The sequence below is a fragment of the Puntigrus tetrazona genome, chromosome 4, assembly GCF_018831695.1.
Source record: "Puntigrus tetrazona isolate hp1 chromosome 4, ASM1883169v1, whole genome shotgun sequence".
Lineage (NCBI taxonomy): Eukaryota > Metazoa > Chordata > Actinopteri > Cypriniformes > Cyprinidae > Puntigrus > Puntigrus tetrazona.
In genome coordinates, this window is record NC_056702.1 from 15,574,732 (window position 1) to 15,589,498 (window position 14,767).

The 14,767-nt window shown below is 36.0% G+C and overlaps 1 protein-coding gene across 1 annotated transcript in view; it reads right to left on the reverse strand.

Moving 5' to 3' along the window:
- The window catches only part of LOC122342488 (PHD finger protein 21B-like), a 33,658-nt gene extending 19,481 nt beyond the window's left edge, over window positions 1-14,177 (reverse strand). Inside the window, 1 exon segment of the mRNA XM_043236319.1 lies at window positions 13,751-14,177. Coding sequence (XP_043092254.1) covers window positions 13,751-13,804 — 54 coding nt within the window. The 5' untranslated portion in view covers window positions 13,805-14,177.
- Window positions 14,178-14,767: the final 590 nt, after the last annotated feature.

Here is a 14,767-nt window from a genome sequence, read left to right on the forward strand (position 1 = left end):
CAAACCTTGTCATGTGACTTCTGTGTTCAGCAGAAGAAAGAAACAAGTGGAGGGTGAGTAAACAGCTATATTTTTGTTTATACTATCACTTTAACACAACATATTCAATAAACAAATCAAATTCGAAGTCTTTCAACTGCCTCCCTTTCAATTATCTGAAAAAGCAAAAACTAATTTCTTTCATCACGTCCGATGAAAGCGCAGCACTCTTTAGCTTCTCGGCGCAATGAAAGTCAGTGTTGTACTGTATTTAGAAAATGATCATTTTCTTGCTTTAAAGCTGCAGATCAATATTCAGACAGCTGCCTATGCTTCTGCATTCTGCCTGTGAGATTCAACAAGGCACTTCATCTCACAGTGAATCACTATTTCATTACACGCACACAAATGAAATGCCATATGTGAGCTCCGGCAGCCTCTATGACTGCTGGAGAAATCAATCTTTACTGAACTATCGCAGGCGTCCGCGTGTGAATGTGAGGAGTGAAACTACATCTTGTTTCTTTTATTGTGTGTGCTGGAGCACGACGGCCCGAGTTCAGTTCAGTTTGACTCTTCTGTTTGCTGTATAATAAACGGCTTGCATCATTTCCAGAGTCATTTTCCAGATGAAAATGTGCCACGATGTTTGCTAACATTTATTTCCACTGAAGGGGTACATGAAATCTTGATTGGATTTCTCTCCTAGGAAAACTGTCTTTTACAACGCGAGGGGGTAAAACGGTCCAATGTAATGATTTCTGAATTGATCGACATAAAAAAATAATAACTGGATTTTATTTATGAATAATTAACAACACATCAGATGCATTTGAAGGGATGTATTCACCATGAAAATCAAACGGTTAGATACACCACTTTCTGCTTTATGAACAATTTCACGTTTTATAAAAAAAAAAAAGATCATTCTCATGCACATTTATAGAAAGCAAAAAGCACATTTCTTAATATCACCAAAGCTCGCTCAGATGCAAAATTTCATCTACATAGAAAAAACAGTTGTAAATCTGCATCCGATTCAAGGTTATTATAAATAATGACACGTCTTTTAACTCTTCCGCAGTTGTTTCTGTTATTTCCTGTTTATCTCCGTGAAGCAGCTTTGACACAATCTGCAATGTATAAAGCGCTATAGAAGGTGACTTTACTATATTAAATTTATATTGACAGGTCAGAACTGGGCCTTTTTTTATTACAATTTTTACGGAGCAAAGATGTGTTCCTGAGAGGAGCGTGAGAAACGACAAAATATTTTATAGTATTTATTACATGAGATAAAATATATTTCTCATCTGATGTAGTTTTTTTTGTTATTTTAGGAATAAGAACAAAGTAAATAGTTCTAAACAAAGAGACAAAATGATTAAGTTTTGCGTCATCAGTTGTTTTCTCTTTGTCTGCAGTTTGATTCAAATTAAGCTGATTGCCTTTAATAATGGTTATTAAAAATCATTCAAGCATGTTTCTTCGCTGTTAAGTGTCAATATAAAATAATACTACATGTATAAATTTACATACCACAAATTAAACATTATTTCTCATTTTCCATAAAGGTCTAAAGTTCGGCGTATAAATATTGCTGCTAGATGTATTGTTTTTAAATGATAAAACTTGCTAAACTATTTTTAGTTAGTTTTTAAGTTGTAAAATTTTGGGGTAACGCTTTACAAGGTGTCATTTGTCAATATTAGTTCATGTATTAACTAACATGAACAAACAATAAGGAGTATTTATTACTAAAAATTTGTTAACTTTAGTTATTAAAATACAGTTGCTTATTGTTTATTCATGTTAGCTCACAGTGCATTAATGTGAACAAACACAACTTGTGGTTAACATTAACTAAAAAAAAACACTTTTGTCTTAGGTAAATGTATCTTGTTTTCTCACATCGTTCTGAACACCTCAAGAACATCATGCTGTAGAGACTTATTGACTGTCTCTTGTTTTTTACTCCTCAAAACATTTATGAGATATTAAAAAGCACTGTCGTGTTATTTAATCTTTCTAATAACTCCTTTAGCTTTTATTCGATTGTTTTGTTTTCAGGTTATGATGTTAAATAATTTTTACGGATCCCAGATCAGGATGTGACAGGTACAAAGCACATCCATAGGAAACACATCAGCCTGACAAAGCTTTCTAAGTCTCCATATGGATTATTCCCTTTAATCTTACGGTGTCTGTGTTCAGTTTGTCTTGGTAACACTTTAGAATACAGAACACATAGCCTATTCACTATTAACTACAACATTTCCCCCAGGAAACTCTTAATTTGCAGTTTATTAATAATAAGCAAAGTAGATATGCTAGTCATACAGATATGCCAGTAATACAGGTACTAATAAACAATGAGAAAATATGGGAATAGGCCCTTAAAATAAAGTCTTTTATATACTAAAATAGAAGCATGTCTCTGCCCTTAAAGAGTCAAAAATATACAACATACTAAAATGGCAACAGAACTAATAAAAATCAATCCAAATGATCACAAAGCTTATTAACGAAGTTTTTGTGTCCTGAATTAACAGCTGTGGTGTGCATATGAAATGACTGCAACATAAGAATAACAAAAATAAGTGTTTTAATAGAGTTTGAGATTTAGTCACACTTTATTTTCATGTACTGTTATTACAGTGTAACATAAAATAAGTACTAAGTGATATTAATTAACACGTACTTACTCTAGATGTTGGGTTTGGTGTAGTGTTATTAGTTTATAATTATTCATAATTAACCTATTTTAATGTGTCTGTTGTATTTACTTGTCAATCACGTAACTTTACCGTACTTGGGTATAGGGCTATAGTTTGAACGTTGAATTTTTTTTGCTTTTTAGCCTTTTTAGATCCACAAATAATGGACGTGGGGCAAGAACCATTCACAAAAAGTAAAACGCTAAAGTACTTTTTTAAATGTATATAGACACAAGATACAGACTTAAGCAATGTGTACGTTACCATGATTTTGGCATTTACTGCGTAGTTACGTATGCAGTTTGACTTGCAAAATAATATTACAATATATTTACATTTTTTAGGGGTGAACTACAACGTTGTTCTTACAAAACCGTGAATAAAGACAGGAACACATGCATTTGGAATGCACATGCAAAAGAGAGACTGCTTAAGAGTTATCTTTTCTGCATGTCTTTTTGTCCATGTTCAGGCAAAATGAGCCCCCGCTCGCAGTGACCTTGTCAGAAAAAAACAAATCAAAGTCTCATTCATTACAGTGGGCGGCTCTTTGTTCCACCCGTGCCTTTGAGTGACAGCACAAGGACAGCCTCTCTTTCCTCAATTATATCTGTCCTTCTCTGTTTTACTGCCACCCTGCAAAGACAGACTGTAAACCTAGAGCTTTACGAGACACAAGCAACACCATGACTACTTTAAAGCACTTCTACAGCTACTGTTCCCTGAGTGGGTCTGGTGTCACCTGACCACTCGGAAGGAAAATGCATCTGATGGGCCGAACTGATGTCACTATTGATTACCGCAGTTAACATGGTCAGATTACCATAGTTTAAAGAATCCTTACAGATTCCAAAGCTTCCTGGGAATTCTCTGAGGATCTGAGAGGAAGTCCAATAACCGTCCACACGAGACACTGACATCCACCGATCGCTGATCGATGAAAACGATCACATCGCCCTTCAGTTGCAGTTTAAAGTGGTTTATTTTGGGCTAGCATCACATTGCAGGTTTTGAACTTCGGTTCCGACTATCAGTTCCAGCATGTCCGCCATCATATTAGGATATGAATACATTTCCGCGTCTTTAATGAAGATGTTACGCTTAGTTAAATGTCTACAGTCACACTTTAACCAGCGTGAGCAGGGGCATGTGGTGTTTTAAGTGATAAAGTGAAGTTGCATCTGCGGGCATGAGATGTGAAGTGTCTTTGCGAGCTTGTGAGTCTCTCTTTATTTACAGTGAGTCACTCGAGCGCTCCAGCGACTCTTTCCCGGAGGGCGGTGTGTGTTTAAACTGTCCTCAAGCTATTAATAGCTCTACTGCTTTATCTGTGCATGCCGAATATGAAGCATGCCACCTTCCGGCTGCTGCATGCCAGCGACACTAGGATAAGAATGTCATGAACCCTGAAACAGCAACGCATTCGCAACATTCTTTTGTTTCCTGTGACTTTTTAGAAAGCCGTTTGAATTTTAAGTCCCATTTCTGTTTAGAGAAACATAGATAGATTTGACCATCTGTTCAGATCAACATAACCGATTAACATTGTCTCAACTGAATCTAACAATCATAATCAGTTAATATATTTAATTCAATGTAGTAAACAGTTATTTTAAATGTATAAATAAGTACAAACATAATGCATGTCACACACATTTTGAATGGCAATTGCTACATGATTTTCAGGACATTTCAAGAGAATTGTGACACCAAGGATGCTGACACCATTTGAACTGAATGCACAGAAAAGTACAATTTTAATTTTCTGAATTATTCTCAAACTATGTAACATTCAACCACAGTTACTGTAAAAAAAACTATCTAATTTGTCTTTGACTTGTGACCACATTTCTAAAACTGCACCTTTGCCTGTGTTTGTTTTATATTTTGTCTATTTCATTTAGGCCTAGTTTCACAGGCAGGGCTTACCTTAAAGGGTTACTCCACCCCAAAATCTAAATTGTGCCATTAATCACTCATTCCAATGTCCAAACCCCATAAAAGCTTTGTTTATCTTTGAAATACAATTTAAGATATTTCTGATGAAAACCAGGAGGCTTACGACTGTTTCATTCACTGCCAAGGTGCAAAAAATAATCCTTTAAAGGGATAGTTCACTCCAGAATTCTGTTATTAATTACTCACCCTTGTGTGGCTCCAAACCCCTAAAACCTTCATTTGTGCTCTAAAGATGATATTTATATCACTGAAGTCTATCTAGAAAGATATTTTTAATGCATTCTGAGAGCTCTCTGACAGCAAGTATCTTAACAATCAAAACTCAGAAAAATAGCAAGGAGATCTGTAAAATAATCTATGCGATAATCAATCAATAATCAACCGTAATTCGATGACGCTACAAAAATACATTCTGTGCACAAATCAAATAAAAATAACCGCTTTATTCAACAATTCCTCTCCTCCGAGCCACCCTGTAGCACAATTTTGGAGAGTATCACATATGTAAACATACGTTGTCAATGTTCAGATCTAAGCAGAAACAACCTAAACAGAGTATCCGCGTATATAAGCATATGTGTAAGCATATGTTGTTTACGTATGCAAATAAAATTGGTGCTATAGGGTCAGAGAGCTCTAAGAACGCATCAAAAATATTTTAAGATGAATGAAGGTCTTATAGGTTTGGAACGACATGAGGGCGAGTAATGACAGAATTTTAATTTTAGGGGTGGAGTAACACTTTAAGCTATAGAACTTAATCTAACCTATTAAAAAAATCAGAGTACCAAGTACTATTTTACACCCTATTCATTTAGTTCATTAACCTACATTTTTCGGTCAAATACAGGGTTGTTTTAACATATGTCACAATACTAATTATGCTCAAATATCAATATGAAAGTCTTAATTTATTCCCAAATTCAAAGGATTTTTTTTGTTGTTGTTGCTGTTTCTTTTAGTTTTTGTATTTGTATCTATTTCATCAGGAAATGTAAGCAACAAATGCCATTTTGATTGTTTACTATTGTCTTCTTGAACTATTTTGCTGTTTTACACTTTAAAGCTGCTTTGACGCAATCTGTATTGTAAAATGTAAAGTGCTATGTAAAATAAAGGACTTGGCTTTAAAGTAGCATAAGCCTTATGTACATTTCCCATACTTTTTTTCTTGATTATTATTATATTATTGTTTTAAAACCAAGGCCGTAGCTTTAAAAAACCAAGCCATAATTTTTATGTACCACTGTACCACTACTGTTTATGGAAAGGACCTGTGCAGGAATTAAACCCAAAATTACCACCATACTAAACGTCTTTCAGTTTCTGTATAAAAGCAAGACAGCTTTATCTAGCATAAATCCAGAATTTTTTAAGGGAACTGTGCTTCATATAAAAATAAGAAACTCGCACACATCACTCTGTTATCACACTCACATCATCACTTTAAAACCTATAGTGAAGTCAATAAAAAATTTTATTTATTAGTTTTAGTGATGTCACAACCAACAACACAAATAATAATTGAATTTGCATTATTGCTTCTAATTATTTATGTATTCAGACATGCAGCCAGTATATGTTTCTTGAATATTTAAACACTTTAGCATTTTATTTAACTAAGAGAAATACAATTTTTAAGAAATAAGCAATATAATAATTACATTTATTAAATTTATTATATTTATATTATCCCTTTAATTTACATCTTTAATTTACATTTACATCTTGCAGCGCCTGCATATGAATAACTGCATAAATGGAGTCATGAGAGTTCAGTAAAGCTGCATTACTTGGAATTATAATTAGTTTGACTTCCCAGGAATATTAGTGACAGAATGTGAAATATGAACCAGCAGTCAAGCCTTTCCTTTACTAGAATAAAATCAATTCTTTGAACATTTTGTTCTGTGCAGTAAAAACCCAAAATGCTACATGTTTTCCCCACAAATGAACCTTCATTATTGTTCATTTACTCTCAACTGAGCTTTTCTATGAGTACAATTACCCGTAGAAAACCATGCTGAGCATTTGAATACTCAAGTAAGCTTGGCTGCAGCATTGAAAATGTGCTTTCATCCCATAATGCTCAAATATCCTTGACAAGAATGTTTCTGCTTAGTATATGAATGTGAACGTTTAAACGGTCTTCGACGCTCCTCAATACAGATGTTTTGATGTACACTATGATTACAATGACGTTCATCAAACTAGAGAAGAAGCCTGGTGGGAATCACAGCATACTACAATCTCAAGATAGATGAAAGCCCTTCTGAATCAAACTATGAATACTAAAGGCCATGTTTTCATGGATTTCACAAACACTACAATATCAACAGCATCAGTTGAGCCACACGATCCACAGAAAACACACATGGGCTCTGGGCTCCTCACCAAGCTTCAAGGTCAAAAGCAGGTCCACGTGATTACAAAAAAGGTACTGAAATTTTGTCAAGCAAAACACTTGGCCGCAAATCCCAATTTTGACAATACTGCAAACGACAATATTGTTTTCTTGATTTTAATCGATCTTCATTTTGGTTAACCAAGATGCTAGTCTATACTGTTTTCAGTTGATGAGTAAACGAAGCTTCACTAAATGTTATTTGTAGTTGTACCTACCGTCCAATAATCACAATAAGTTTTGTTATTTATTTGTAAATAACGTTTAATATGGAGCGACCTACCTGTCATTGGGGTTTAGACAAATTGTATGAGTGAGTTTGAACAAAACAGCCATGTCATAAAATATGTACAAAGTAGTCGTAAGACTGTGTTGTATATTCAATTATATTTTTACCTAACCTGTTGTCTTCATTAATAAATGTTCACATTTATATAAAAGGACGTTTTACGTCATTTAAAAGTTATGTATTAACAAACTGCTGTATGTGCAAATGGTAAATTCTTATGTGTTGAGTATGGCTTATCATCTTATATTCAATAATTCAATAATTAACGTGTGGATTAAAAAAAAAACTATAAAAATGTGTTCTACTTAAACCCTATTACTTGTGCATTGCTATTACTACGTTACAAACAACAACGTTCGTTACAAAACAACACAGGTCACAAAATTACATATGCATACCAAACTGAAAAAAAAAAATGTAGTCGTAAGAATGAGTCAACATACATATTACATGCAATTTTGTTTCATAAAGGCTCTTTTTTGGACTAAAAGTATAATTTGAGCACTGAACTTTGCGGTATGTGTTCGGTTTTGTTTCATTAAGATCAATAAAAATCAGTTTGACTCGAATCACGGTAGGACTTGAAAACGGACTCAGCACTTCAGAAAGAAATAAGCTCGTAGACTTCAGCAGAAGCATTTAGAGAGTCTGTGGGCAGTAGTAAACACTTGAACACATGTGGAAACAGTATCGGCCTTTGGTCACCTACTAAAGCACTGCCCTGCCACCCCAATAACACTAGAGGCAGTATCACATGAGCGTAAAGACACAACCTTATCTTATCAATCATTAAACAATCTTTATGTATTTTAAGGGCACTTCAATAATGCATCCACTACTAGCGGCCTAGAAATCATGCGGAGTAGAAGGCAGAAGAGGGTGGGGCAGCTGACAAGACACTCCCCTTCCTCTTGAACTGTACTAAAAAAATTTAATAAAAAAAACAAACAACAACTTTAAAAGCAGGCAATCAGCCATACTGTCATTGATCTGTTTACAGCATCCATGCAGATTACTTTTAGCTTTCCAAAATGATACGCGTAGAATATTTAGGCCTAACCTCTGATGTATGAATTGGAATTATGTTCAATTCTATCCATTTGGATTACACAGTTTGGCATAAACAATTAAACCACATACGATGCATATCTGCAGGCGTGTTCCAAGTACACAAAAACCGGGTTTATATATTTATCATAAATAAACCCAAATGTGGCTGATCTGTATTTAACCGAATATCGCTTGAAATGATTTAGGTATAGATTAGTTGCGCAAAAATCGTACCTATATTTTCGGTAATGGATTCATTCCATTAAGTTTATTTATTTAATGTCAGAAACTGTGTAGTGCGAATGGATTGAATTGCATTTGAATTTTCCACAGGCCTAAAGCAGGATATATATCTCCTTCTGATGGCCAGAACGTAAGAAAAAATTACTGATCAAAAGAAAATCTTTGACCAATCATACGCCAGGGTGGCACTGACTCAAACAAACAAATGCATGGATCAAACTCCTTAGGCATCGTATTTTATTGTGCAGAAAATGGATTAAATCTTACAGACAGTTGGGTTCTGTTCCAAAACCTACTGAGCTATCTTGCTTGAATATTGAATATTGCCTTTTTTACAAGCTCATCACAACGCTGCCTTAAAATGGGGAGTATAAGGCACAATGAAGTAGGTTTTGGAACAGAGCCATACAGTCATCAATGAAAGCGTCGACTTCAAATCATGTAATCCTACCGGTCATCTAACGTGATCTAATCTCGTTACCTTATTAGCTCATTAGTCTCGCGGCACAGAAAGCCAAAGTGTTAAATCAGACATCAAGCTTAGAAGCATTTCAATGACAGAACAGACCCCATGCACTTTTTTTACAGTTCTTGTTGACCACAACTGTCAAGCTCTGAAAAGAACGGCTTCCCAGAAATGGTCCTAGTGCACTATGACTTGCGCACTACATTACAAGTCTTCTAAAGTTGTCCGAAAGCTCAGTGTGAGGAACAGACTGAAATAAAGTACTCATTCACGTTCATTGTGTCTTTCAAAAAGTACTTTTTCTGTTCTCATTGAAATTCAAGAGCCACTACAGAAAATAGCATCACGTTAAATAACTGCTTGGGTATGTTCCTTCTACCAAAACAATAAGTAAAATCTTCACTATGATTTTATTTAGTTCACCACGGAGCCAAGACCATACCGTTAAATTCAATTCATAGAATCTGGAGATATTTCCAACTGGAAGTCTTGAGTAAAATATTGAGACAATGGATATGACATCTAGATCACTTTTGTACGATAACCTCTAATGCTTCACTACCCTTTTAAAAAGCAAGGCACGAATCGCTTACGAAACTTAACGTCTTATGAGATTGTGAATGAATGGCTATAGAAGCGTTTCACAATAATAGAGTGAAATACATCAACAGAAATAACCGCATGAATGATTTACCGCAGACAGTGTTGCTATGAGACACGAGCACAGATCAAAAACGGTACAAACCAATTAGATTCATTAAAATGAGGCCTCTACTGGTCATCTATCATGTGCTGTTGGATGTCTCCTTTCAGATCTTATATCTTCGCGCACTGAGCTTGAATCCGGGCCTGAGTTTGTGTAGGCAACAACCGTCATGTCTGAACTTGAATGCTTCACACTCCTGCTCTCGATAATGCATGTTACAGTTAGATATGACCAAATCAAATCTGGATGAACTTTGCAAAATATCAATCTTGTCAATATAATGGATTGCATGCACTTTAAATGGGGAAGCATGCTGTAACTGTGATATTCTGCTCCATTAAAATGGAAACTGAGTGAAATCATTCCCATATTTCCCATATGTATGTACCATGGTGAGCCATGCTAACAAAAACGTTCCAAGAGCAGGCCTACAGATCTGAATTTTCTGTACAAATATATGCATCTAAAACAAAAAAAAAGAAAGAACCTTTAAAGATGCTACTTGAAACTCTTTTCTATAAATTGACCACATATGTCAGGTTTTGTTTATAATATGTATGTGTGAACCTAGACCACAAAACCAATCAACGGGTTCAATTGCAATTTCGGAAAGCTACGAAATACACTTTGAACTGATGTATGTGGGGTTTTTTTGGACAGGACAACGTTTCTGAAAAATATTGTCCTAAAAGTTGTACAATATATAAAAGTTCATTGCAATGCACATACTAATTAAATGTTACATTTTTGATATTTATATTTATTAACAAAATGTAATCTTTACTTAATACCCTTTTTGCATAAAAGGAAAACTCTGTAATGTTGACCTATACAACGCATTGTTGGCTATTGCTAAAAATGTGCCATTTATGACTGGTTCTGCGCTCCAGGGTCACATATAATAAATTTTTCACAATTACAATCAGATGCTTTTACATATTAAAGCTGCTGTCAGTCTGTGGGACAGAGCTACACAAATCACTCTGGACAGAACGCTGAACTGCTTTCAGGCAAAGAGATACAAGTCACTTGCATTTGTGCTAATGCAATAAACTTATGCAACCTGTAAACCTGTGCCTTCTACGCTCCCTATAAAATGAGATTTTGGGTGAACCATTCATTTATCACATGGAAATGTGGGTAGCACCATCTGAATAAACAGACAATGCAAATGTAGCCTTTCCTGCAAGCTAACAAAAACCGGGCCATCTTTGCAGAACGGAAATCTTATTCCATTCCAAGAGGCAAAAACAATACAACTCATTTTACAGTGTGCATGAGGGACACACATGAACACACACAGAGGGATCGTTTTAGGAAGGATTTGTAAGCCCTGAGAGAGACCGAAAATTGAGTAGAAGCGAGCAAATCAAAGCTCAAGACTTACACCAAGTTTATGAGCATTTCTGGATCAGTGATGCAACAACCAGCAAGAAGACAACAATACAAAACCCTCTCACGCAATATGTATTAAAAACTCACAAGCAAAGATAGATATTTATATATGGATGAAAGACATTTGCCCTGCGGGGAACACAAGATACTTACAAAGGCTTCACACAATTATGATGTTCTCGGCTAATAAATGCTAGAGGGTTTGCTTCCCCTGTTCATCTGCATTTCAAGCCTCCTTCAAATGAAAATTTGAGTGAAATATAAAGAGGATGGGTCAATGCAGGCCCAGACACCAAAAAAAAAGTAATATTAATATTTTCGGTTATAGTTCAACATATTTCTAGTTGAATTAGATGCTCACCTAATACATAACCTGAATATGCTTAATGGCTTCTAATTCGATTCCATGAATTTACTCAACATTTGCATATAAATGTTGTGGTTAGTTTTGCACCATTCCGGGGTTTCTATTAAAACAGTGCACATTTTCCACATTTATAAGATCCTGTATGATTAGCTTCTTAATGTAAACAGGAAAAATCTGTACAATTAAAATAGTTAAGGCACAGCTTTTGTGTGGGTTATAAAGCCAGCATTTTATTTTTTAAAAGGTTAGCATTTAGCTGCGTATAATAACACACTTTGAAATGTCTTGTCTTAGAGATTTGAATGCATTATATGGGTGTTATTAACGCATTACAGAGACGTTCTCACGCCTTGTAATACTTTATATCCTTTCTTATGATTACATGATCTACGATTATAAATGAAATAGATTTCATTCATATTTGGTAACATAACATATGTGATGTATTTTAATGCATTCGTATTTTAAAGCCTTTCCTGTAGTATTCAATGCATCATTTTACTCTTAAAAAGGAATAGGTATATTATTATTAAGCATCTTAACTGTGATAGCCGCTATTAATTAAAAGAAGCTCGTCATGAGTATTATAAGGCCTACAGAGGCTTGTGTGTAGTGTCTTGTGTGATGCTGACTAGTGTTTTCTCCTCCCTTCCCCCTCTTTAGAATGGCCATGAATGAGCCCTCCCCCCAGCCAGAAACTCTGCAGACTTTTGCTCCATGTTAGGAAGAAACCAACACCCCTTCAGCACAAAATGGAAGCTTCCACTATCAAACTGAGGTACACCAAAAAGCCTCACAACAAACATTTAACAAGCACACACAGCCGCAACATCTGACATGTCAAACGCGTTGAAATGCACGCGTGCGCCGCTGTCCGAGGTGCTGAACGACGCGTTACGAACTGAACGTCCATCGAACGAACTCAAAATCCTGTCGTTCCGAGGGAATCGTTCTGACAGACGAATTCAGTGATGGATTGAGAGGTTCTACAACAAACGCATCAAAACAAGGCCAGACAGGCGAATTACCCGATCCCTATTAACATCTGCTGTAAGAACGTTATAGATGACCTTCCTTTTAAGTCGCGATTATAAAAAAAAGTGAAAGTGAACTGCGGGGACCGAATCAAATTCGACCACGTCGTCATGTGACCAAGAAAAATAACCCCTCGATAAAGACAGTCGATAAAGTATCGAATAAGTACACTGAGGTTAAGTGCACGCTAAACAGCGATGTTTTAATGCAACATGTCCGAGGAAGTAAGCAACTTTCCTTCACAAACTCCCTAGAAACATGTCGACCAACTAAAATGGACGTGTTAAACAATTTATTACCGTACCAATAGAATTCTCGTATGTAGATAAAGCAGACTGAACTGATTTTCTAGTAGTTTAATCTACTTGGTGGGGGTAAATGTGTTTAATACACGCATGAGGCAAAATTTTCTTACTAATTACGTCGAGATGCTAAAATCTTTTACTTGTTTTTCCACTTAGAGGTGTTATTCTGCTTTGGCTTTAATCTATTTGTTTCTTAAGCTCGGCGTCAAAATTACACATACAGGATCGATACGATTCCGGCCCCAAAAAACAAGCCAAATATTTTCAAAACTTGACACAACCGTTTGTTATCTGGCAAAGTCAAGTAAAGGACAAAGCGTAGCGAACGACCGTAAGAACTATTGATGCCGACAAAGTTTCTCGCCTAATGTAAATACCCCGTTCTACGACGCTTCAAATAAAACGAATTACCTGTGGGTCCTGCTTCATCTGTTCAACTAGTTTCTAAACGAAATAAAACGACGAGAAAACGTTTCGTTTAAAGTGTTTCAAGTTAGGATGTGAGGGAGGAACAAAGCGACGAGCTGCGAGTCCGTTTGAACCTCATAAATATTCAAGTCTCGTCCCGATCGCTACACAAAACCGCCGCATTATTAGTGCAAATGGCAAAAAAACACGCCGCACGCGTTAAAGTGCATCAAAGAGCGTTTTAACAATCTGCGCTCAAAGTGATTATGGCGTCATAAAGGCGAAAGAATGTTACCGTTGTATCACTCTAAAAGGCTACGACTTCCAGCCAAATTAAAACGCTCGCACACGGCGGATTTCGGTCTCTCAGAGTGTATTCACATAAGAAGTCCCGGGAAAGCTTCAACAAAATGCCATTTTTATTTACCTGATGACATTGGACTTCTACTTTCAATGCTTCTTGAAGGCCTTGTAGCTCCATATTCCGACTTCAGAAGCACTTTTCCCCCACTTTCGACGCGATCCGCGTTATTTGTGGCGTAATACAAATATTTTTTAAAGCAACAATAACAATCGCAAGAACTACTCGGGCTGCACAGCAAGTTCTCGCTTCTTTACTGGCCGTAAGACTCATCACCCACTTTACGCCAGTATAAACAAAAGTGCTCAAAAGGCGAGCTAAAGATTTCAGCGGTCGCATATATCCACTCCGATATCCACACGGCGAGAGCCTATCCGACCTATTCGACACGCACGGCTTTATTTTTAAGACTTTGAGTTGAAAACGTGGAACTATATTTTGTCCGAGCGCGCGGCTTGATTTCACTTTGCCTGAGGAAAAAGTTGCGCTTTGGTTGTCAATGCTAATTCGGAAAGTTCCCGGATGGAGCAGTGAAAAGAAGAACTCTCCCTTCCTCTGTCACGTGAACGCGCTCCCTCAGTTATGGAGTCATGCGCGCTCCCACACATCCATACAAAACAGCAGAACTAGTTTCAGATGTTCGCAGAAATGTGTTAAGATTCGCTGAGGGGCTGCATATCAAGTGTGCTATTTTACTTTATGTAGAGAAGAATGTAATTGAATTATTTGGAAATCTCTTTATTTTTCTATTTTTTTGAAAATACCATGTGTCTAAAAAAACAAAGTTTTACAGTTGAAAAATCGGACATTTTCGGAAGGTTTTGCCTGCCATGAAATGTTTATAAACATCTGTGCAAATATTATTACAGCGATAAATAATGTGTAAAACAAATACTGTGGCTGTTATTAAATTAAATATTATTATTATTATTATTATTATTTTTTTTGAGAGAGAGACCAGAGTGTGTTTTGATTAAGAGTGAGCTGTATGAATGATCTTAAGGTTTGGGACTGTGTATACACCCCCCTTAGCCCCTCACAGACTTCACCCCCACATAGCTTGAATTAACACAAATCCCTCCA